A 26,501-nucleotide genomic window follows, 5' to 3' on the forward strand; every position below is an offset into this window, starting at 1 on the left:
CAACTCCAGCTGTCCATAACTCTTCAACCCATGATTACTTAAAAATCTGTGTATCACCTCCTTAAATTTACCCCATTTCTGAGCAGCCATATCACGCTGGGATAGTAAATTCTACAGAATTGCCATCCTTTGAGAGAATTTATAATCTCTATTTTAAATCTGCTACCTTTTATCCTTAAACTATGACATCTTGTTCTAGATTGCCCACAGCAGGAGTTGTATGTCCCAATATTTCCTCTCCCTGCACTTGATAATTTTGTCAGCAATATGGTGGATTTTAGTACACCACTCTCCATATTTCCATCAGACTGTCTTTAGTTTTCCTGAACTGGATTCTGACACAGTGTCTACTCTTGCAGCCACCACCACATCCTGATTCTCGCTTCATGTGCTTTTTCCCATTAATGTGAAACCCGATAGTTCAATCTAATGCATTTATTATTTGTACATTTATTACACATGCTCACCTTCAGCTGGATATTCAGATATAAAATTTGAGTTTCCAACGACTTCAAGTTGTGTCTGCAGGTCACTTGTATGTATTTTGCAAAATCAGCTTGATAAAGTAATGTTATTACTTGGGAGTGCTGAAGGGCACAATTAATCTGCGTACTTTCAGCGTCACAGCCAGAATTCAGAAGAGATTTTTCCTTTCGTTTTATACGTTGCAGGGATCCATGTGTTCTCCCATTGATTTTGTCCATCAGCATGAAAGCCAGACTATCAGGAGTTAAATTGAAATTTTATGGGATATTGGACACAATGTGTTATTATTCATGAATAACCATTCAAGTTGAATCAGGTATAAGACACCTGTTCAGCTTTGATTGATATATTGTGTGCTGTTCTGGGTGGCACACTCGAGAAATGAACACATTGGAAGAGTGCAGAAGAGACACACAGTAATGGTTCCAAGCATGAGAAATTTCAGTTATGATGGCAGACTTAAGATGTTGGAACTGCTTTCCTTGGAGAGAAGAAGGCTGTGAGGAGATCTGATAAAGGTTTTCAAAAACGTGAGTGGTCTTGGTAGATGCATTGAGCCAAACTGTTCCGCTCCTAAAAAGGATGAACAACTAAAGGGGAACAATTTAACATGTTTTGCAACATGGTCAAATGTGATACGACAAAAAACTTGTTCACTCAGCAGCTAGTTATCAGATGGGATGCATTGCCTGGAAATGTGGTGGAGGGCAGTCAAGATAATATTGGACGACGATTGCAATATAAATAACATGCAAATGTACAAGGACAATGTAGGAAATTGGCACGAGGTAATGATATTCATTTGAAGAGCTGGTGCAGACAGAATGGGCCAAATGACCTCTTTTTGTGCGATAACACTTCTGTGATTCTCAGCTTCTGTGAAGTAGAAAGATAGAAACAGAAACAGATAAAAGATAGATAAAGCACTCCAGTTGCATGAATAAATCTGTGTCAGTATTGAATGAGAGAGGCAAGTTTCACAAAAGTAACAGAGAATCTCTACAATGTGAAAGCAGGCTATTTGGCCCATCTAGTCTTCACCACCCTTCCGAAGAGTATTCCACCTCCCTACCCTACACCTGTAATTCCCATGGGTAATCCACTGAGTCTACACATCCCTGCATACGCTGGGACAATTTAGCATGGCTAATCCATTTTGCCTGCACCTCTTTGCACAGTGTAACAAAACCAGAGCAGCCAGAGGAAGTCCACAGAGACACAGGGAGAACGTGCAAAGTCCAGACAGACAGTTGCTTGATGTTGGAATCGAACCTGAGTAAGTGGTATTGTTAGGTAGCAGTGCTAATCACTGAGCCACCATGCTGCCCACATGGGAAGTGGGAGTAAAGGTCAGTCACATAAAAGCACTTTATTTGAGAATAGTGTTCTCTCTTCAGTCACATTTAAAATAGCAGGTGTCCTGCATGATTTTATTTTGGTAACTTAAATCTTGAATTCACTGAGGTTTCTGAGGCTTTATGAACTGTTTCACTGTGCCATTAAAGATTTCTAAAAAAATAATGAGGTGTTGTGATCAACCCAAGACTTCCGATTAGCCTCTTCAAAGCCATCTTGGCTGCTGCATCTTGGCTGTCACCTCAGCTATGTCCAATCCTTGCTTTATTCCACTCCTCTGCTTGCTTTTTATAAAGAGAGAGAAAATCTAAGATTCACAAACAGCGAGTGCTTGGAGAAGTGGATCAAGTTCAAGTGAAGGGACTGCAGACAGGCTGGGATTTGACTGAATTACAGCTCCCTTGAAACTTGGACAAAAGGAACAGACGTCTTTTGCGGTTGAGTCAGGGACAGAGATGTGAAAAGAGGAGGCTCATGAACAACTGATATTACTGGGAAAAAAAATCCAGTGAATCCCGACCTTTGCACAATTTCCTCAGTCCAATCAAATTGCTGGAAAGATAGCGGAAGCATGATCTTATGATTATCTTGAACCAATGGAAATGCCAGAAGATATCAGAGAGTAGATAAGCCAACGAGATGGTCAGAAGAAGGACACAAATTCAGTACAATCAACAAATTGGTGAATATGTCCAAGTCCATTATAATTGACTACAATTCAGTGATGATCAGAACTATTTCCAGCCAAAGAACTAGAGTCACAAACTTGGAACTGAAACAATTTAAAGCCAGAACATCTGGCAGATCTAAAGATTCCATTGATAAAAGGTAACAAAACAATTATTTTTAAAGATTAACACAAAAAAGTTTACATTCTTGTGAAAAAGTCTAAAGACAAATGATTTGCATATCTAAGCACTGCATTTGGTTGAAATAGACAAGAGGAGAAAAAAGGTAAAAACAATGACTGCAGATGCTGAAAACCAAATACTGGATTAGTGGTGCTGGAAGAGCACAGCAGTTCAGGCAGCATCGCTGCTCGTTGGATGCTGCCTGAACTGCTGTGCTCTTCCAGCACCACTAATCCAGTAGACAAGAGGAAAACCTACTAGGATGCCTTAGCACTGGAATATTCAGGCTTTATTGTCTTGACTGTGAGGTTGGAGCCAGGTCTCAGGAAAAAGTTAATTTATTTTTCCTCATTCATTTATCTTTGTCTCAAGTTGCTGGTGCTCACAGACCTTGATGTTATGAATTTGAGGAATAATGAGAAAAATAGCCCTTTCCAAATATTCAAATCTGAACCATTCAAATTGTAGAATACAAAATATATCGGGAGAGTTGGATCTGACCTTTCTCAGCTTTAAAGGCCTCTTTACCAAGAGATTACCAGATTTCCATTGGCCAGGTGTTGGACACGAGTGCTACACAGTTCCACTGAGAGTACCTGGGCAGTAAACAGGTATGCATTGCAAGCAATCCCCACATCACTATCCTAAACTAAAAGCACAGAAGAAACAACTTTCAGTTTGGAGTTGAAGTTAAACACTCTCAGTCTTGGTGACCAGTGAACAATTGAAAGCTACTTAAATCTCACTTCTGACAAATTTACCAGTGAGGAACATTGATGTCTTAACACAGATCTCCAGTGTAAATATTGACAGCATAAGCTCCTGTATATTTCACTTTCCACATTGTAAGAGATCATAAAATCATAGAGAAGTACAGCACAAAATTTGGTCCACCTTGTTCAGCCGACCAGATTGTCTAAATTGTTTGAGTCCCCTTTGCCAGTATTTGGCCTATATGCCTCTAAACCCTGCATGTACTATCCAGATATCTTTTATATGTTGTAATTGTACCCACCTCCACCACTTCCTCTGGCTGCTCGTTCCATACACGCACCTCCCTCTGCAAGAGAAAGTTGTCCCTCAGGTACTTTTCAAATCGTTCCCCTCTCACCTTAAACCAATGCCCTCTTGTTGTGGACTCCCTATCCTGGGAAAAAGACCTTGGCTATTCACCCGATCATTGCCCTTCATAATTTTATAAATCTCTAAAAGGTTACCTGTCAGCCTCTGATGTTTCAGGGAAAAAAGCCATAACCTCTCCCTCTAGCTCAAAGCCTCCAATCTTGTCAATATCCTTTTCAAGTTTCACAACATCTTTCTTAAAGCAGGGAGACGAGAACTGAATGCAGTTTTTGAAAACTGGCCTCAACAATGCCCAGTACAGCCATAGTATGATGTCCCAACTGTGATACTCAATGCACTGACTAATGAAGGTAAGTGTGCCAAACACCACTTTCACCATCCTATGTACCTGTGACTCCACTTTAAAGAAACTATGCTTCTGCTCCCCGAAGTCTCTTTGTTTGGCAACAATCCTCAGAGCCCTCACATTTATCAATTCCATACTGTTGGGAATCTAATCAAGCATTAAACTCCATCCTCCGCTTCTTGGCCCATTGGCTCATCTGATCAAGGTCCCATTATATTCTGAGATAGCTTTCACTGTCCACTACACCACCAATTTTGGTATCATTTGCAAACTTAGTAAATAAAATAACTTCAGCAAATACAAGCAAAAAGAGATATGTATGTAATGAGGTTAGAACTAAACACAAGTTATAATGTTGGAATGATATCCATATCTATTCAAAAAAACAAAAGAACTGCAAATGCTGTAAATCAGAAACAAAAACAGAAGTTGCAGGAAAAGCTTAGCAGGTCTAGCAGCATTAGTTGAGAGAAATCAAAGTTAGCATTTCAGGTCCTTCCTCAGACCCTTCTGAGGAAGGGTCATTGGACCTGAAGCATTAACTTTGATTTCTCTTCACAGATGCAGCAGACCAGCTGAGCTTTTCCAACACCTTCTGTCTTTGTATCTGTACTAATTGTTTATTCATGAAAAACAAAAAAAACACTGGAGATTCTAACATCAAACAATCTCCATTGTACAGTTAAGGACAATCTAGTCACTTTTATTTTGATTATCTCTAACAATACTGATGGTAATAAACAATTGTGCTGCATAGTATGTACTCATGACAATTAGCTGGTTATGTGGAACTTGAAAACATAACAGGTTTATTGCCAAAGTGAAATCAGATACCATGAAAAGTACAGCTCCAATTGCACCGGTCACCTTTGTTCTTGTTCTTGAATGATGAAATAGCACTTCAGCATTGGCTCTCCAGGACATGATCCCAATCAAGGTGCAGTAACAGCAGAGCAGGAGCATCTGCCATACCTTTGAACACATGCTGAGAAAGATCCAACCCAACCCGACGACCAAGGCAACTAAACTCGCTGCTTGGAGATTCAGAGGCTTGAACCCAAAGGCCCACGTATACAAACAGTGAGCAAGAGCAAACATGGCCCCACCTGAAGTTAAACAGAAGCAAAGTGACAAACTCTGGTAAACAGTGAAGTGCAAGACTGAATTTGAAATGCCTTGTGACAGTATTTGTGCTGAAAGGTCTACAAATGCAGGTTTTTGTTGTTTTCTGGAAATTTTCCACTCTACACCACCTTCCAATTCAAAAACTAACAGCAACTCTTCCTGACATTCATTCAATTTCTAACTCTGGTTTTACTACCCCATTTGTTCCATGAACTTGATTAAATGGACTTGATTCTTAAAATCCTTTTGCAAGTCCATATAGACTACATCAGCTGTCTAACTCTTGTCTCCCCCAATCTGTCTCAAACAAATCCTCAAGAAAATGGATTATCCAATGACTTTCTTGATTTAATACAAATTAAACCAGAGAGATTAAAGTAAGGGTAACAGCAGGACTGTCACAATAACTTTCTCTTGGAAAAGGGAAAGAGAATAGGCCAAGGTCTAGATCCTAACCTAGGAACCCCTGCTTTGTTTCGATGTGTCTTTATCATGTACAAATAGATTAATGCTCATGCACGATGCTTTCCACTGTTAACTCTCACTGTTCATGCTCAGAAAAGGGGTACTTGTGTGTAAAATGACACCTGACTCCAATGAAATTGTACCCAGAAATACTGAGCACCTTGTGATGATGCTCCTCCTTTAACAAGGTTATGTTGTCCTTGGTTTATTTTTTAGAGGGGTCATAAATGCAGAATTGCCGAGATTCTAGATTTGAAGGGTTTTAGGGCCAATTTGATAATAGCTAACAGATACTGCCTCAGAAAAAAAGGCTTTCAAGGTTTTAAACAAAACACTTGTGCAATGAAAGGGAGTGGCCAGTTCTTCCAGCTCAGCTTTTCTCTGGTTTGGTTTGTTTTTGGCAGTCTGGATATTCACTGAAAGCAGTCAGTCGGGTTTTGAGGCTGCTGGTACAAAAAACAGCTCCATGGAAGAAGGTGTTCCATGCTGAATCTCACTGCCATCTCTCTCTTTCCTGTAAGAACCTGTGTTTAATTTTCCCCTTGTGCCAAGAGGTGTTTATGGGAATTGTTGCAGGAATTTAGAACAGCATCATTAATTTGGGATCATCTGTTGAGTTTTTGGATAGGTTAAGTTATTCTGTCTGCTATTCTGTTTTGTTGGAGTTTCATTTGGTAGTTTTGCAAATAAATTCTGTTTTAGAATATAGAACATTACAACGCAGTACAGGCCCTTTGGTCCTCAATGTTGTACCGACCTGTGGAACCAATCTGAAGCCCATCAAACCTACATTATTCCATTTTCATCCCTATGTTTATCCAATGACCATTTAAATGCCCTTAAAGTTGGCAACTCTACGTTGCAGTGTGTTCCATGCCCCTACTACTCTCAGAGTAAAAAGACTACCTCTGACATCTGTCCTATATCTATTGCACCTCAATTTAAAGCTATGTCCCTCGTACGAGCCATCACCTTCCGAGGAAAAAGGCTCTGACTGTCCACCCTATCTAACCCACTGATTATCATGTATGTCTCAATAAAGTCACCTCGAAATCTTCTTCCCTCGAATGAAAACAGCCTCAAGTCCCTCAGCCTTTCCTCCATATCAGGCAATATCCTGGGAAATCGTCTGTGAACCCTTTCCAAAGCTTTCACATCCTTCCTGGAATGCGGTGACCAGAACTGTATGCATTACTCCAAGTGCAGCCGTACCAGAGTTTTGTACAGCTGCAGCATGACCTTGTGGTTCCAAAACTCAATCCCTCTACCAATAAAAGCTAACACACCATATGCCTTCTTAACAACCCTATCAACCTGGGTGGCAACTTTCAGGGATCTATGCACAAGGACACTGAGATCTCTCTGCTCATCTACACTACTGAGAATCTTACCATTAGCTCAGTACTCTATTCCTGTTGCTACTTCCAAGTGAATCAGCTCACTCTTTTCTGCCTTAAATACAATTTGCCACGAATCAGCCCAGCTCTGCAGCTTATCTATGTCCTTCAGTAATGTCCAACATCCTTCAGCACGAACCTCAACTCCACAAACTTTAGTGTCATCCATAAATGTACTGACCCATCCTTCTACACCCTCATGTAGGTCATTTATAAAAATGACAAACAACAGTGGCCCCAAAACAGATCCTTGCGGCACACCACTGATAACTGAACTCCAGGCTGAACATTTCCCATCAACCACCACCCTCTGCCTTCTTCTGATCCAAACTGCTAAATCACCCTCAATCCCATGCCTCCATATTTTGTGCAATAGCCTACCATGGGGAATCCTATCAAACGCCTTACTGAAATTCATATACACCACATCAACCATTTTACCCTCATCCACCTGTTTGGTCAGCATCTCAAAGAATTCAATCAGGTTTGTGAGGAACGACCGACTCTTCACAAAACTATGTTGACTATCCCAAATCAACTTATCCCCCTCTAGATGATTATAAAGTCTAGCTTTTAAAAAATCTTTTCTTATACTTTACCCACAACCAAAGTAAGAATCACTGGTCTGTAATTACCAGGGTTGCCTCAACTCTTCGTTTTGAACAAGGGGACAACATTTACTATCCTCCAGTCTTTGGCACTATTCCTGCAGACAATGACGACATAAAGATCAAAGCCAAAGGTTCTGCCATCTCCTCTGTGGCTTCTTAGAGAATCATAGGATAAACCCCATCTGGCCCTGGGGACTTATCTATTTTCACACTTTTCAGAATTGATAATACCTCCGCCTTGTGAACCTCAATCCCGTCTAGGCTAGTAGCCTGTATCTCAGTATTCTCCTCTATAACATTGTGAACACTGATGAAAAATATTCATTCAGTGCCTCCCCTATCTCCTTGGACTTCACACAGAAGATCCTCGATTGGTCCTAATCTTTCTCTCGTCATCCTTTTATTCCTGATATATCCATAGAAAGCTTTACGGTTTTCCTTGATCCCATCTGTGAACAACTTCTCATGTCCCCCTCTGGCTCTTATTAGCTCTTTCTTTTGGTCTTTCCTGGCTAACCTGTAACTCTCAAACGCCTTAACTGAACCTTCATGTCTCTTCCAAACATAAGCCTTCTTCTTCCTCTTAACAAGGGATTCAACTTCTTCAGTAAACCATGGTTCCCTCACTTGACCACTTCCTCCCTACCTGACAGGTACATACATATCAAGGACATGCAGTAGCTGTTCCTTGAATAAGCTGCACTTTTCAGTTGTGCCCTTCCCCTGCAGTTTCCTTCCCCATTCTTTGTAGCTGAAATCTTGCCTAATCACATCATAATTACCTTTCCTCCACAATAACTCTTGCCCTGCAGTGTATACCTTTCCCTTTTCATCAGTAAGGTAAACATAGCTGAATTGTGGTCACTATCACCAAAGTGGTCACCCACCTCCAAAGACCCAGTACCAATTCCATTCTGGCCTCACCCCTTGTTGGCTTGTCGACACACTTTATCAGGAAGCCCTCCTACACACATTTGACAAAAGCTGACCCATCTAAAGTACTTCAGCTATCATATTTCCAGTCAATATTTGGAAAGTTAAAGTTCCCCATAACAACTACCCTGTTTCTCACGCTCCTACCCAGAATCATCTTTGCTATCCTTTCCCATGCATCTCTGGAACTGCTCAGAGGCCTCTAGAATATTCCTAAGAGAGTGACCTCTCCTTTCCTGTTTCTAACCTCAGCCCATATTACCTCAGTTGACGAGTCCTCAAATGTCCTTTCTGCCACCGTAATACTGTCCTTGACTAACAATGCTACACCTCCCCCTCTTACCATCTTATCTGTTCTTACTGAAACATCTCAATCCTGGAACCTGCAACAACCATTCCTGCTCCCTGTACTATCCTTGTCTCTGAAATGGCCACAACATTAAAGTCCCAGGTATGAACCCATGCTGCAAATTCACCCACATTATTTTGGATGCTCCTGGCGTTGAGGTAGACACACTTAAAACCATGTTCCTGCTTGTCAGTGAAATCTTGCGACCTAGAAACGTCATTTTTGACCTCATTGCTCTCAACCTCCTGGACGCTGGACCTACAATTTAAGTTCCCATTCACCCTTCTGAATTCGTTTCAAACTAAGTGGTTGGGCCAGCTGCATCACTCCTAGAATATCCACTTTACACTTGCTTAAAACAACTGGCAAAGTTAGGGTCTGAGCTACTTTCTTAAAATGTTTTGAGAGGATTTGGCCTGGTCCATAACGACCGCCAGCCAAGAGAAGAAAATTTGCAAGAAAATGGAAGAAAAATTCATCATTCCAAATTTGTTAGGAGCTATCACAAGTATTTAGTTTTGGCCTAATTGAATAGATCTGTTTAAATTGGATTTCTGCGCTCACAGCCTTGGTTTCAATGTGACTGATGTGAATGTGCCATTCTTTGATTGCTTTGTTCTTCATGTATTTCCTGCATCTCCTCACGCAATCCAAAATCTGTAGAAGCGAATATTGTTAGGAACACTCTTTAGGTCGTGCTAATTTCTTTTCTTCAAGGGAAAATAATTTCATCTTATGGTTCATTAGGAATCTGACCATGATCTGAAGTCAATGTGATACAAATGACATTGGACTCCAACCCAACAGCTGCTGCCAGTTTGGAGGCAAACACATCACTACTCTGCTGCATGGAACCACCTTCTTGTGTTCTTTTACATAGTTAAACTGCAATAAGATCTAAATTCAAGATAATGTGCTTACCTCCAATTAAAAACTGATTGTCATCTTTAAGGAGAAACGCATCACCCATCGCTGAACATGTGAGGCCCATAAGTAGTTTTCGATGATTGCGATGATTGTATTGACATATTTTGCATACAACGAATATGCATAAACTGATGATTGGCAAAATTTTCGTCAATCCGAGCAGCCAAACAGGTGCAGAAGATATCACATGGATGATCGTATAGATGCAGACAGCAATGAAGAAAGGTACCAAATAAGCCAAGTCATTGTCAACCTGCATGCCAAACAAACATACACCTGATGACCATCTTATGAATCTTTCTAGAATTATCACATGATCTTCTCATGTGTTGAGCCTTGTATTCATATTTGAGTTCTTAATATTTCAGAGTCAAATTTACTTGGGCTTCCATAGCTTAGTCTAGAGAATTGTTAAGTCCAGAATATTCCTAGTTCTGTTACCATCTCCAACCCACCGCATGATTCCTCTGACCCCTTTGAGCCCTTCGACTATCATCTTAAATGTCTGTTCATTGTTTCTCAAACCCAGTTATTTCCTTTCTTGTATTTATCTCCTCTACTTGTGAGATGGCTTCACTTTTTTTTATTCATTCAGGGGATGTGGCGAGGCTAGCATTTATTTCCCATCCATAATTGCCAAGAGCATAGTTAAGAGTCAAACACATTGCTGTGGGTCTGGAGTCACATGTAGGCAAGACTAAGTGAGAATGACAGTTGTCTTCCCTAAAAGGCATTAGTGAGCCAGATGGATTTTTCCAAAATCAACACTGGTTTCGTGGTAATCATTAGACTCTGAATTCCAAACTTTTATTGAATGCAAATTCCACGATTTGCCACAGTGATGTGGTGGTATGTTGGCTCAGTGGTTAGCACAGCTAACAGCATCAGGGACCTGTGTCCTTTACCTATTGATATTCTTGGCTTTTTTGTATCCCATGTAGAGTTCCAAATCTTCCTCCATTGCTTAAGGTTCCTTCAAGAAGCTCAAGTACCTCATTGATTCCAAACTCAACTTTTACCTGAAAACTTTCAACCTGGCATCCTAAATATCCTCAGATATGAGATGTGGTTGAAGCCTTTTTCCAGTATCGATATGTTAGAGAAGAATCATCACTTGCACCCAATAGTTTTCAAACCTCAAAGTTCTCATCTGTGACTGAAAATTGAGACAGTAACATGTACAATTCTGCTCTGTGGTGTGCAAACACACATGTATGAAGGATGTGTGCCAGATACCATATTGGTGAGGCAATACAGGGCTGTGAAGGTAGTATCCAGAATAGGCAGATGATATTAGTCAGCATGCAGCACTGATTTGATGCCAGGATTGTCATTTTTGATCTTGCTGTTCTGGTTAATATCCTCTGTGATGCTGTGCTTTCACAGTGGATATCTTTTGAGGCAGATCCTAATTGAAAGGGAAAACTGAAAAAGGAAACTGAACGGACCCTTATAGTTTCTCAGGACACCAAGGCTGACATTGGGATGGGTAATGAAAACTACGTGGAACTACCTCAAACACCCTAGAATGAAAACTCAGTGGTGCAGAACAGGCAGGCTGAAGGAGATCCAGAACCTAAGAATAGGCAATCAGCTGTGAATTGAAGCTCAAATTATGTTGATTCTCGGATTCAGAATGTAGGTGGTTATTTGACATAATATTTCTTGTTTGTTTTGTTTCACTCTTGTATCATACTGTAAACTCTATTTGTTTTAAATTGTGGAATTTTGTGGCTTCATTCTTGCAGTAAACAATTTGGAAGATGATGCAGTCATGCTGCATTAAGTGACCTTCTTCAGCACTGGAACAATCCTGTGATTCTGTACTGTTGATGGTGTTGTGGTGACCTCAGAGTACAACAGGATCGTGATCAGATGGGCCAGTGGGCTAAGGGGTGGAAAATGGAGTTTAATTTAGATGAATGTGAGGTCCTGTATTTTGGAAAGGAAAATCAGGGCAGGACTTACACACTTAATGGTAAGGTCCTGGTGAGTGTTGTTGAACAAAGAGATCTTGGAATGCAGGTTCACAGTGTGATGATGCTGCTCCTTGAACAAGGTTCCTTTGCCCTTGGTTTTATCGAGAGGGGTCATAAAGGCAAAGGTTCCAATATGTTAAAAGGCTTTTAAGTTTTTTTAAAACACTTATACAGTGAAAGAGGATTGGCCAGTTCTCCCAATTCAAGGTTATTCCTGGTTTGGGTTTGGTTAGGTTTTAGCAAGCAGACTGTTTGAAAGCTGCTGGGAAAAAAGGGTTCCCTGATTCAACAGAGGTTTACTGACTGACTCTCTCTGACATCTCTCCTGAAAGATGTCAGAAAGATATCTCCTGAAAGAACCTATGTTTGATTTTACCATTTTTGCCAAGGAGGTGTTTTTGGGATGTTGCAGGAAATTGGAACATCATTATGTTACAATAAAGTTGATTGGGTTTTCAGATAGGTTAAGTTATTTTATATTCTGTTCTCTTTTGTTCATGTTTCATTCATTAGTCTGTAAATAGATCCCTCCTGGAATATCCACATTACACCTCCTGAAAACAACTAGAAAGGCTAGGGTCTGGGCTGCCTTCTTGAAATGTTTTGAGGGGGGCTTACCAGGTCCATAACAATAATTCCTTGAAAGTGGAGGCTCAGGTAGATAGGATGGTGAAGAAGGTGTTTAGTATGCTTTCCTCTATTGGCCAGAGCGTTGAGTATAGGAGTTGGGAGGTCTTGTTGCAGCTGTACAGGACATTGGTTAGGTCAGTTTTGGAATACTGTGTGCAATTCTGGTCTTCAGGAAGGTTGTGAAACTTGAAAGGTGCAGCAAAGATTTACAAGAATGTTGCCAGGGTTGGAGAGTTTGAGCTATAGGGAGAGGCTGAACAGGTTGGGGCTATTTTTCCTGGAGCGTTGGAGGCTGAGGTTTATAATATCATGAGGGGCAGGGATAGGGTAAATAGGCAAGGTTTTTTTCCCTGGTTTGGAGGGCATAGGTTTAGGGTGAGAGGGGAAAATTTACAACGTGCCTAAGAGACAACGTTTTCACGTAAAGGGGGGGTGCATATATAGAATGAGCTGTCAGAGGAAGTAGGGAAGGCAGGTACAATTACAGCATTTAAAAGGCATCTGGATGTGAATATGAATAGAAAGGGATATGGGCCAGATGCTGCAAATGGGACTAGATTAGTTTAGGATATCTGGTTGGCGTGGATGAGTTGGATCAAAGGGTTTGTTTCTGTGCTGTACATCTCTGTGACTCTGTGACTATTAGCTTCATTGAAATCCTTTTGTGATGGAGCAGGCAAGATGTATAACAGCTCCCAGTGTGGATTCCACTGCTTTGTCAGAGAAGTGCCACGCTCTTCATGTCAAGTGAACTTCATTAAGCCTTGTTCTGAACAGAGAGAGGCAGGTGGAGTAGACATGTAGCTTTGCCAAGTTAGAGATCTACCCTTGTCCTTTTTCTTCCTTTTTCCACCAGTCCTTCCCCACTCTCATCTGCGATTCTTCTGATGCTTTACTTCATTTTAAAATTTCCATTTTTCAGACACCCACTGTCTCCACTTCACCATGGATGTGCAATCCCTTGACACCTCCATCTGCCATGCGCATACTCTTCTGGTTCTCCACAGCTTCATAGTAATAATGCCTGAACTATTCAACATACTTTTCCTTTGCCTGTCCTCACTTTGAACAACTTGCTTAATTCCTCTCACCTTCTTCAGATCAAAGGGGTGGCCATGGCCATCTGCATGTGCCCGTGTTCTGTCTCATTGTGGGGTACGTGGAACTTCCCTTGTTCAAATCCTATTCAGGTCTCCAACCACAACTCTTCTTTTGGTCTATCAATGACATCATTGGTGCAATTTCCCTTTCTCATTTGGAATTGGAAATAATTGTCAATCTCAATTCCAGTTTCCACCCCGCTCTCATCTTGACATTGGTCATTTTCTGAGTCCACCCTTCCCTTCCTCAACATCTGTGTTTGTATTTCTGGGGAGAGGCTGCTCACTGATTCCTATTACGAACCCACTGACTCCCACAGTTACCTGGACCTTCCATTCCTGTCACCCTGCTTCCTGAAAGAACACTGGTTTCTCCCAGTTTCTGTCTCCATCACAACTGTTCCAATGACGCCACCGTCCTCAGAAATGTCCAGCTCCTTCCTCAAGTGAGGATTCTCCACCACCGTGTTTGACAAAGCTCTTGCTGTTTCCTGACCCATTTTCCACACTTCTGCCACCACCCTCTTCCCTCCCAGAACAGTGGTAATGTCCACCCAAGTCTTCAGTTATGACCCCAGAACCTCGACAATCAAAAAATCCAAGGCTGCCATTTTCATTATCTTCGGTTGGATGTCATGATCAGACACATTTTTGCCTTGCCTCCTTTGTCAACATTTCACAGGGACCATTCCCTCCAGACAGTCTGGTCCATTCCTCCTCCAGTCCCAAAACCTTCCCAAACCCCCATTGCACCTTCGCCATGCAATTGCAGAAGATATAATACTTGCCTGTTTAACTCGCCCCTCATCACAGTCCAAGACCCAAACAGACCCTCCAGATGAAGCAGCAATTTACCTGCTCTTCATTCAATCTAGGTGAAAGTGAGTACTGCAGATGCTGGAGATTAGTGCCAAAAGTGTGGTGCTAGAAAAGCACAGCAAGTGAGGCAGCATCCGAGGAGGAGGAAAATTGATGTTTCGGGCAAAAGCCCTTCATCAGAAATGAGGCTGGAAGCCTCGGGGGTGGAGAGATAAATGGGAGGGGGTGGGGCTGGGGGGAAGGTAGCTGAGAGTGCAATAGGTGGATGGAGGTGGCAGTGAAGGTGATAGGTCAGAGGGCAGGGTGGAGCAGATAGGTGGGAAGGAAGACGGACAGAAGGGACGGGTCATGAGGATAGCACTCAGCTGGTAGGTTGGAACTGGGGTAAGGTGGGGGGAGGGGAAATGAGGAAACTAGTGAAATCCACATTGATGCCCTGATGTTGGAGAGTCTCAAGGCAGAAGATGAGGTGTTCTTTCTCCAGGCATCAGGTGGTGAGGAAGTGGCAATGGAGGAGGCCCAGGGCCTGCATGTCCTTGGCAGAGTGGGAGGGGGAGTTAAAGTGTTTGGCCATGAGGCGGTGGGGTTGATTGGTGTGGGTGTCCCGAAGATATTCTCTGAAGTTCTGCGAGTAGGCATTCTGTCTCCTTGGAAGCAACGGATACAGTAAGTGACATGTGTGGAAATGTAGGTGAAAGTTTGTGGAGTGGCAGATGGAGGCATGGAAGGCTCATAGAACATAGAACAATACAGCACAGAACAGGCCCTTCGGCCCACGCTGTTGTGCCGAACATTTGTCCTAGCTTAAGCACCTATCCATGTACCTATCCAATTGCCACTTAAAGGTCACCAATGATTCTGACTCTGCCACTCCCACAGGCAGCTCATTCCATGCCCCCACCACTCTCTGGGTAAAGAACCTACCCCTGACATCCCCCCTATACCTTCCACCCTTCACCTTAAATTTATGTCCCCATGTAACACTCTGTTGTACCCAGGGAAAAAGTCTCTGACTGTCTACTCTATCTATTCCCCTGTTCATCTTATAAACCTCTATCAAGTCACCCCTCATCCTTCGCCGTTCCAATGAGAAAAGGCCTAGCACTGTCAACCTATCCTTGTACGACCTATTCTCCATTCCAGGCAACATCCTGGTAAATCTCCTCTGCACCCTCTTCAAAGCTTCCACATCTTCCCTAAAGTGAGGCAACCAGAACTGCACACAGTACTCCAAATGTGGCCTTACCAAGATCCTGTACAGCTGCAACATCACCTCACGACTCTTGAATTCAGTCCCTCTGCTCATGAACGCTAATACACCATAGGCCTACTTCCAAGCTCTATCCACCTGAGTGGCAACTTTCAAAGAGCTATGAACATAGACCCCAAGATCCCTCTGCTCCTTCACCTTACTAAGAGCCTTACCGTTAACCCTGTATTCTGCATTCTTATTTGTCCTTCCAAAATGGACAACCTCACACTTGACAGGGTTGAACTCCATCTACCACTCCTCAGCCCAGCTCTGCATCATATCTAAGTCTCTTTGCAGCCGACAACAGCCCTCCTCACTATCCACAACTCCACCAATCTTCGTATCATCTGCAAATTTACTGACCCACCCTTCGACTCCCTCTTCCAAGTCATTAATAAAAATTACAAACAGCAGAGGACCCAGAACTGATCCCTGCGGAACTCCACTTGTAACTGGGCTCCAGGCTGAATATTTACCATCTACCACCACTCTCTGACTTCGACCGGTTAGCCAGTTGTCTATCCAACTGGCCAAATTTCCCACTATCCCATGCCTCCTGACTTTCCGCATAAGCCTACCATGGAGAACCTTATCAAATGGCTTACTAAAATCCGAGTACACTACATCCACTACTCTACCCTCATCCACATGCTTGGTCACTTCCTCAAAGAATTCAATAAGACTTGTAAGGCAAATCCGTGCTGGCTGTCCCTAATCAAGCAGTGTCTTTCCAGATACTCATAAATCCTATCCCTCAGTACCCTTTCCATTACTTTGCCTACCACCAAAGTAAGACTAACTGGCCTGTAATTCCCGGGGTTATCCCTATTCCCTTTTTTGAACAGGGGCACAACGTTCGCCACTCTCCATTCCCCTGGTACCACCCCCGTTGACAGTGAAGACGAGAAGATCATTGCCAAAGGATCTGCAATTTCCTCTCTTGCTTCCCACATAATCCTAGGATATATCCTGTCAGGCCTGGGGGACTTGTCTATCCTCAAATTTTTCAAAATGCCCAACACATCTTCCTTCCTAACAAGTATCTCCTCTAGCTTACCAGTCCATTTCATACTCTCCTCTTCAACAATACGGTCCCTCTCATTTGCAAATACTGAAGAAAAGTACTCATTCAAGACCTCTCCTATCTCTTCCGACTCAATACACAGTTTCCCACTACTGTCCTTGATCGGACCTACCCTCGTTCTCGTCATTCTCATGTTTCTCACATACGCATAAAAGGCCTTGGGGTTATCCTTGATCCTACTAGCCAAAGATTTTTCATGCCCTCTCTTAGCTCTCCTAATCCCTTCAGCTCCCTCCTGGCTATCCTGTATCCCTCCAACGCTCTGTCTGAACCTTGTTTCCTCAGCCTTGTGTAAGCCTCCTTCTTCCTCTTTACTAGATATTCAACCTCCCTCGTCAGCCAAGGTTCCCTCACACGACCATCTCTTTCCTACCTGACAGGTACATACATATCAAGGACACGTCGTATCTGTTCCTTGAAAAAGTTCCACATTTCAATGACATCCTTCCCTGACAGCCTATGCTCCCAATTTATGCTCCTGTCTTGCAGCATCATATTCACCCTTCCCCCAATTGTGAAACCTACCCTGTTGCATGCACCTATCTCTCTCCATAACCAATGTGAAAGTCAGAGAATTGTGGTCACCATCACCAAAATGCTCACCCACAAACAAGCCCATCACTTGTCCTGGTTCGTTACCGAGTACCAAATCCAATAAGGCCTCCCCTCTGGTCGGACAATCTACATACTGAGTTAGAAAAGCTTCCTGGACGCACTGCACAAACACTGCCCTGTCCAATTTACTTGATCTAAAGAGCTTCCAATCAATATTTGGGAAGTTGAAGTCGCCCATGACTACTACCCTGTGGCTTCTGCATCTTTCCAAAATCTGTTTCCCAATCTGTTTCTCCACATCTCTGCTGCTATTAGGGGGCCTTTGGACGGAGGTGAGGGGGGAGGTGTGGGCGCAGGTTTTGCAATTCCTGCGGGGGCAGGGGAAGGTGCCGGGAGGGGAGGGTGGGTTGTCAGGGGATGTGGACCTTACAAGGTAGTCGCAGAGGGAACGGTCTTGACAGAAAGTGGATAGGGGTGAGGAGGGAAATATATCTCTGGTGGTGGGGTTTGTTTGTAGGTGGCGGAAATGGCGGAGGATGCTGCGATGTATACGGATGTAAGGCTGGAGCTGGGAGTTGGGGAAGATACTGTAACTGGAGTGGGCGGTTTCCAACACGTGCTTGCAGTTTCCAACTTGTGACTCTTCAAAAGAACTGAAAGCAACTTTATGCTCAAGTCGAGGATGAGGTCATTGGCTAAGCAGATAGCTGAAGACTGAGCTCGGAGAAAGAGAAAAATACAAAAGGGATACACTGACATGGGCATTATTGATGTTAAGTCTGGACAGAAGAGAAGCTGGGAGAAAGTGAGGACTGCAGATGCTGGAGATCAGAGCTTAAAAATGTGTTGCTGGAAAAGCACAGCAGGTCAGACAGCATCAAAGGAACAGGAGAATTGACATTTTGGGCATAAGCCCTTCTTCAGGAATGAAGAAGCAGAAGAGAAGCTGAACAAGTGAGAATGAGAATTGACAGTAGGAGGTAACCAGTTGGCTGTCCTGAAAGCAACCCATGTCATGCAGGACTTGGTGCCATGGAGGTAAGAAATGTGAGGGATGGAGTCTTAAATAAATCTAGTCCCATTTGCCAACATTTGACCCATATCCTTCCCCATCCTTCCTAATCATTTACCCGTCCAGTTGCCTTTTAAATGCTGTAATTGTGCCAGCCTCCATCACTTTCTCTGGCAGCTCATTCCATAAATGAACTACCTTCTATATGAGAAGTTGCTCCATAGGTCCCTCAGAGGGCAGTGGAGGCCCAGTCTCTGGATTCTTTTAAGAAAGAATTGGATAGAGCTCTTAAAGATAGTGGAGTCAAGGGGTATGGAGATAAGGCTGGAACATGATACTGATTAGCAATGATCAGCCATGATCATATTGAATGGCGGTGCAGGCTCGAAGGGCAGAATGGCCTACTCCTGCATCTATTGTCTATTGTCTATTGTCTATTAAAGCTTGGGAATTTTTGTTCGGGTACACGATCTGATCTCAGGCATGTTTACCCTAAATACAGAAATGATGTACTCATACTTGTAGATTTTATGGAGAAAATTATGTTCATCATATGCACACAAACATTTGTGCCTAAACTGTTGTCCATTGCGCTCTCACTTTGCTGTATCATTTGTACAACTGCACTGAAAAGCCTGTCTACTAATAAGGGAAAGAAGACCATAGTGGAAAACCACTGTTTTAAACCAACAGATTTCAGGATACTAAATATGCACTGAAGAGGAATGTTCTAATTCTACAGTGTGAAATAGACTAGTTGAGGAAAATAAATAGAATGAGCTTATTTTTCTTGTTATACCTACCGTAGGGTGGGGTGGCATCACTGTGTAAAAAGGCTATGTGCTGCGTGTTTGTCTGGATTCCAGGATATGCCGGAGCTGTTTTCTGTTCAGTTCAGCTTCCAGAGAACACGATGTGGCCAGCTGAGGTTTCACGCTGACATTGTTTGCCATTGTTATGCAAATTCATGAATCTTTTAATCTTTCAGTGATGTGAAACTGAGTCCACCGGTTGAACTTGAGAGGAAAAGGTTATGTTTGTCTCAAATCAGATGTGTTTTCAATGCGTCACAGGACCACGTTACTTGGCAGTAGCCCAAGCCAGGCGGAGCCTGACGGTGGCAGTCACAACACTTCCACTGGAATCTGGGTGTGCTTTCTACACCAGATTTTTACTTGGGGGATTGGTTTATAAATTCAGTTTTCAACAGCAACAAAAGCTAATGGTTTCACCCTTCTGAAATAAGCGTTTCTTCTGATGCTATTTACACTGAAAACACTTAATTATGCAAGTCTATAACTGGTAACTTTGATTGCAAACATTTTTGAATATGGGATTACTTGGCATCATGCAGTGTGATACCTGCAGATTTTGTTTGTTATTCTGATGAAGGATTAGATTTGATTGATCCTTGAACGCTCTGCCTTAGTCACATGGAGTTCATGTACAGCAAAGATCTTATTTTTCTTTGACCTGATTAGTTCCTGATTAAGCATCAGCTCAATTTTTGAAATACATGTTCTGGTTTTCAAATCCTCTTTCGTCGTGCCTCTGGCTTTGTCTGTCCTTAACCTGACCTTCTGATAGAAAAATGCTCCCCTTCCATTCTAAGCCTCTTTGAACTTCTCTGACTTTACTTGCTCACTAGTGGTCCTGTTCCTTCTGCTGCCATGGAACTATAGAATTCCCTCACAAAGCCTCTCCAGCATTTCATCTGAATAATGCTGTATTTTTAAAAGTGTGTTGACCTGAGAATGCAAGTGCACCACCTTCCTCTATACCTGCAGTGTTGTCAGGAAAGGAATTAAACAATTTTGACCCATTGATAATGTTTTAGGAACTTTACATGCAATTCTAAAGGTGCTTGTTAAATTGCTATATAATAGATTTGTTGACAAATTTAGAGCTCATGGATTGAAGAAAACTGAGCAACATGAACACAAAATTGGCAGATTGACAAGAGAACACAGAAAAAAAATTGTCTTTTGGACAGGAAGAGCGTTTACAGTGGAGCTCCTTTTGATTTGGCATTAAAAACCTTGTCTTATGCACAGTTTCAAAATTTGTAAAGGATACGTCATTATTATTTTCTGATACGAGGGTGGCACGATGGCTTCGTGGTTAGCACTGCTGCCTCACAATGCCAGGGAGAGCGGTTCAATTCCAGCTTTGGGTTTCTGTATGGAGTAAGCACATTCTACTTGTGTCTGCTTGGGCTTGCACTGGGTTCTCTGGTACTCTTCCAGGGAACAAATATGTGCAGGTTTGGTAGATTGGCTGTGGGAAATTATCCCATATCATCCAGGGATGTGTCAGCTAGGTGGACAAGCCAGTGCAGGGTTACAGGAATAAGGTCAGGGGTTTGGGTCTGGGTGGGATGCTCTTTGGAGGGTTTGGGCTGAATGGGCTGCATGGCCTCTTCCTGCGCTGTAAGGATTCTATGATTTGAAGAAGGTCCCTCGATATTACCTGGTCTCTGGAGTAATCATCCAGTGATAAAATCCTTCCATTGTTGCCTCCCCTGTTGCACTCTCTGTTGTTTAACCTCTTCTTGAATCCTGTTACCGCATGTCCAGCCAATAACTTCTTTCCTTTGATGGCTTCATCCTTCTATCCTTTCCCTATTGATATTCTTGGCTTTGTTGTCTCCCAAGTGGAGATCCAAATCTTCCTCCATTGCTTAAGGTTCCCTCAAGAAACTCAAACACCTCCTCGATTCCAAACTTAACATCTACCTGAAAAATGTTCAACAATGTCAAAATCCTGAGTACCCCCAGACGCGAGGTATGATTGAAGACTTTTTCCAGTACGTCAATGTTAGACAAGATTCAAGTAAAAACATCTTGCATGGGGTAATGTCTGCACCTCTAAGGTCTCATTTGTGGCTGTGAAATTTGAGACAGTAGCATTTGCAATATTGCTGTTTGGTGTGCAAACACACATGTATGAGGGACTTGTGTCAGACACCATGTTGGCAAGGCAATACAGGGCTGTGAATGCAATATCCAGAATATGCAGATGATGTTAGCATCCAACAGTGATTTGATGCCATGATTGCCATTTTTTAATCTTGCCACTCTAGCCATGCTTTCAAAGTGAATATCTTTAGAGACAGATCCTAATTGAAAGGGTAAACTAAAAAGGGAAACTGAGAAATGGAACTGAGCCATCCAGCTTCTCAGGACATGAAGGCTCAGATGGAGATGGATAAAGGAAACTGCCTGGACCTACCTCAAAGGTCACAGAATAAAAACTTAGATGATTGACCTCATGGTGAAGTACCAGCAGGCTGAAGAAGACTAATGTTTGATCCAAAATCCAAGAATAGGTAACCAGCTGAGAACCAAGCTTCAGTTATATTGATTCGAGGATTTAGAGTGCAGGTGGTTATCCGACATAGTATTTCATGTTTGTTTTGTTTCACTCTTTTGTCTTACTGTGAACATTATTTTGTTTTAACTTATTGATTTTGTGGCTTCATTCTTGCAATAAATAATTTGGACAGCCGTCATGCTGCATTGAATGGCCTTCTTCAGCACTGTAACAATCCTGTGATTCTGTACTGTTGATGGTGTTGTGGTGATTGTTATCTCCATCAAATTCCTTTTGTGATGGAGCAGGCAAGATGTGTAACCTCTCCGAGTTTACATTCCACTGCTTTGTCAGAGAGAGATGCCACGCTTTGTTCTGAACAGAGAGGCAGGTGGAGTACGCATGTGGCTTTGCCAAGATAAAGACCTTCCCTTGCTCTCTTCTCTCCTTTCTCCTCTTGTCCTCCAATCTTTCCCATTTCACATTCATGATTGTTCTGATGCTTTACGTGATTTCAAAATTTCCAGTTTCTGGGCAACAGCTAACTCCTATTCACCATGTATGTACAGTCCCTTGACACTTCCGTCTACCATCCACATAGTCTTAGGCTTCTCCACAGCTTCATAGTAGTAAAGCCTGAACCATCGACCATCATTCTCCTTGGCCTGTCCTCACTTTGAACAACTCCTTTAATTCCTCTCACTTTCAGATCAAAGGGGTGGCCGTGACCATCTGCATACACCCGTGTTCTGACTGTCTCATTGTGGGGTACATGGAACTTTCCTTGTTCAAATCCTATTCAGGCCTCCAGCCACAACTCTTCTTTTGGTCTATCAATGGACAACAGACAATAGGTGCAGGAGTAGGCCATTCGGCCCTTTGAGCCAGCACCACCATTCATTATGATCATGGCTGATCATCCACAATCGGTATCCTGTTCTTGCCTTATCCCCATTCCCTTGATTCCACTATCTCTAAGAGCTCTATCCATCTCTTGCTTGAAAGTATTCTGAGACTTGGCCTCCACTGTCTTCTGGGGCAGAGCATTCCATATGTCCACTACTCTATGAGTGAAGAAGTTTCTTCTCAACTCTGTTCTAAATGGCCTACCCCTTATTTTTAAACTGTGTCCTCTGGTCCTGGACTCACCCATCAGCGTAAACATGTCTCCAGAGTGTCTAATCCATTAATATTTTTATATGTCTCAATCAGATTCCCTCTCCTCCTTCCAACCTCAAGTGTATCGATGGCATCATTGATGCAGATTCCCTTGTTTGGAATCGGAAATAAACCTGAATATACATTCCTCACACCCTGCTTCCTGAAAGAATACTGGTTTCTCCCACTTTCTCTATCTGCATCACAACTGTTCTGATGATGCCACCATCCACACGGGGGCCTCAGAAATGTTCAGCTTCTTCCTCAAGTGAAAATTCTCCACCACCGTGTTTGACAAGGCTCTTGTTGTTGTCGGACCCATTTTCCACACTTCTGCCACCACCCTCTTCCCTCCCAGAACAGTGGTAATAGCCACCCAAGTCTTCAGTTATGACCCCAGAACCTCGACAATCAAAAAATCCAAGGCTGCCATTTTCATTATCTTCGGTTGGATGTCATGATCAGACACATTTTTGCCTTGCCTCCTTTGTCAACATTTCACAGGGACCATTCCCTCCAGACAGTCTGGTCCATTCCTTCTCCACTCCCAAAACCTTCCCAAACCCCCAGTGCACCTTCGCCATGCAATTGCAGAAAATGTAACACTTGCCTGTTTAACTCGCCCCTCATCACAGTCCAAGGCCCCAGACAGACCCTCCAGATGAAGCAGCAATTTACTTGTCTACTGTATTTGCTGTTCACAGTGTGATCTCCTCTACATGGGGGAGATGAAGCACAGGTTTCATAGAACACCAACTTTCTGTCAGTGAAAATGACTCTGAGCTTCCAGTTGCCTGCTACTTCAACACATCACTGTGTTCCCACACCAAATGTTTCTATCTCAGTGTTCCAGTGAGTTTCGGCACAAGCCTGAAGAAGAGCATCTCATTTTCAACCAAGGAGCCTGCAACCTCCAGGATTTGATATCGAGCACAATAACTTGGAAGTCTGATTCCATCCCTCATGTTTCTGACCTCCTGTCCTGCATGATGAGTCACCAGTTAGAAACGTTAGCTCTGCTTTGTCCCCACGCATGCTGCCATGCCTGATAAGTTTTGACAGCAATTTCTATTTTTATTTGAAATCTCCAGCATCTGCAGTCTTTTGTTTTACTCAATAAATCTTCTGTGTCGTTCAGGCCATCGTAGCTGTGCACAATTGGGCTTGAGCAACACCACATTGAAATGCCTCATAGATTGCATTCAGTAGTGGAGGGTAAATTTCCAGATTTTCCTCAGTTTCTTCCCTAAGTTTTTGCCTTCCACAGTGCTTATTCCATGTGATTGATGACATTGGTTGATGTGAAAATTCACCATCAGCAGGGAGCCTCACACAATCAATCCTGAAAGTGTGGGTGCACACCTTGGAATTTTCTGTCAGGTAATTGAACTGATCTAAGACATGTTTACCCCATATACACAGATAATGTACTCGTAAATTCTATGAAGAAACCTACAAACACTTGTGCACACAAACATTTGTGCTTCAGCAGTTGTCGGATTAACACTCACACATTGCTGGATCAGACTTATGCAACTGTATAGAAGACCATAGTAGAAAACCATTGTTTTAAACCAACAGCTTTCAGGATACATTAATGCAAATATGCACTGAGGCAGAACACTATGCTTCTACAGTGTGACTTACACTAATCAAGGAAAATAAAGAGAACAAACTTATTTTTCTTGTTTACCTACCGTAAGATGAAGTGGCATTATTGTGTGAAAAAGCTGTATGCAGCGTGTTTCTCTGGATTCCGAAATATGTTGGAGCTGAACTGTTTTGTTTCTTTGTTCTTCACTTCGTTTTTCTGAAACATGGGTGTGGTAAGCAGATGTTTCACACTGATTGATGTTGATAGTGATATGTAACTTTATTAATCTTTAAATATTTCAGGGGTGTGAAACTGGTTCCACCACTTGAACTTGAGAGGGAAAGTTTATGTTGGATTCAAATAGGAAACAATTTACCTTGAAAATGGAGTTGCAGGGAGACAGGGCTGCGAAGGTGGCATTTGGTACACTTGTCTTTATTGGTGACTGCGTTAATAGTTAAGAGCATAATAGTTGAGAGGTTGTTTTGGTGCTGTACAGGACATCAGTTAGCACTGTGTTGGAATACTGTGTTCATTTCTGGTCTCCCTGCTATAGGAAAGATGTTGTGAAACTTGAAAGGGTTCAGAAAAGTTTTACAAGAATATTGCTGGGGTTGGAGGGTTTGTGCTATAGGGAGAGGCTGAATAGTCTAGGATTATTTTTCCTGGAGCATTGGAGGCTGCGGGGTGACCTTCAAAAGGTTTGTAAAATCATTAGGGGCCTGGATAGGGTAAATAGACAATGTTTTTTTCCCCACGGTAGGGGAGTCCAAAACTAGGGGCCATAGGTTTAATTTGAGAGGGGAAAAGCTTTAAAAGAGACCCAACAGGCAACATTTTCACACAGAGGCTGGTGTGTGTATGGAATGAGCTACCAGATGAAATGGAGCAAATTGGTACAATTACAATATTTAAAAGGAATCTGGAGTGGTATATGAACAGGAAGGGTTTAGAGAGATACTGGTCAAATGCCGGTTAATAGGATTGATTTATTTAGGATATCTAGTCTGCATGAACAAGTTGGACTGAAGGATCTGTTTCTGTCCTGTACAGCTCGATGACTCTTAAGTGTTTTGAACACATCACATGACCATGTTATATAGCAGTAGTCTGAGTAAGGCAGCTCCTGACAGTATCTGTCACACCACTTCCATCAGAATCTGGGTGTGCTTCCTAGATTGTATTTTCACTTGGGGAAAGTTCTGCTCTGCTTGGATCAGTGCTGTATTGTATTGCATTGATCGAAGGATCAAGACTCTTAGGCTGCAGATCTTATGTAGTAAATTACAGAGAAAGACAGAATGGGCAGATCAATACAAGTGGAATTTAATGAAGAGACCTGATGAAGAGACTCTATGACCTGATTGGTTTTATACTATGGACAGTATAAAATAAAGGGGACAATTCTTTCGGGGTTTGGGAGTACAGAAACCTGAGTGTTTGTCTGCATGAATCATTGGAAGTGGCAGCACAAATTGACAGAACATTGAATAAATAATATGTTTTCTTTTATTTATCAATCAGAACATAGATTAGAGGTTTGGAAACTGTGCATGGGCAATAAGTAGTGGGTCTAAGTATAGGCACTGGCTTGGTGGGCTGAAGAGCCTATTCCTGTCTGTGTTGTCTGCATAATATTGATGGAAAGATCAAGACCAGAGGGTGCAGATTTAATGTCATTGAACAGAGAAGCAATGGGTACATGAAGTAAACTTTTGTGAAGTGTGCGTTTTTACGATCTCCAATACACTGCCTGAGAGTGTGATCGAGGGAGGTTGAATCGAAGCATAGAAGATGAACTTGGATTGTTATCTAAAATAAAAAAATGTGGTGAGCTATGAAGAGAAGGCAGGGAGTGGCTCTAATTTAACTTCTCATTCAGGGAGCCAGCAGAGACATGACAGATTCTGTGGTGACACGATAGTGAACATATTGGGATTATAATCAGAGAATCATTGAGGTCCTTCAGTGTGGAAACAGGCCCTTTGGCCCAGCAAGTCCACACCTACCCTCTGAAGAGTAACCCATTCAGGCCCATTGCCCTTATACTCTACCCTAATTACCCCTGACTAATGCA

General features: G+C 42.5%; 1 protein-coding gene and 1 long non-coding RNA gene across 4 annotated transcripts in view; one reads left to right on the plus strand and one right to left on the minus strand.

Annotated features, from left to right (window-relative positions):
- LOC140459696 (uncharacterized) overlaps positions 1 to 26,501 on the plus strand; it is a 120,535-nt gene that overhangs the window by 55,804 nt on the left and 38,230 nt on the right. The gene's annotated exons all lie outside the window — the stretch shown is intronic.
- LOC140459692 (lysoplasmalogenase TMEM86A-like) lies at positions 469 to 24,647 on the minus strand. Of its 2 annotated transcripts, none has more exons than XM_072554065.1 (3): positions 24,528 to 24,647; positions 9,924 to 10,182; positions 469 to 5,228 (listed from the first exon to the last, which is right to left on the minus strand). In XM_072554065.1, the coding sequence occupies exons 1-3, from the start codon at positions 24,543 to 24,545 to the stop codon at positions 4,816 to 4,818; spliced, it is 690 nt and encodes a 229-aa protein (XP_072410166.1). In that variant the 5' UTR covers positions 24,546 to 24,647; the 3' UTR covers positions 469 to 4,815. The 2 variants fall into 2 exon arrangements, with proteins under 2 accessions (XP_072410166.1, XP_072410164.1); XM_072554063.1 differs by lacking the exon at positions 24,528 to 24,647 and adding an exon at positions 19,164 to 19,398.

Source organism: Chiloscyllium punctatum, chromosome 35 (assembly GCF_047496795.1).
Source record: "Chiloscyllium punctatum isolate Juve2018m chromosome 35, sChiPun1.3, whole genome shotgun sequence".
Taxonomy (NCBI): domain Eukaryota; kingdom Metazoa; phylum Chordata; class Chondrichthyes; order Orectolobiformes; family Hemiscylliidae; genus Chiloscyllium; species Chiloscyllium punctatum.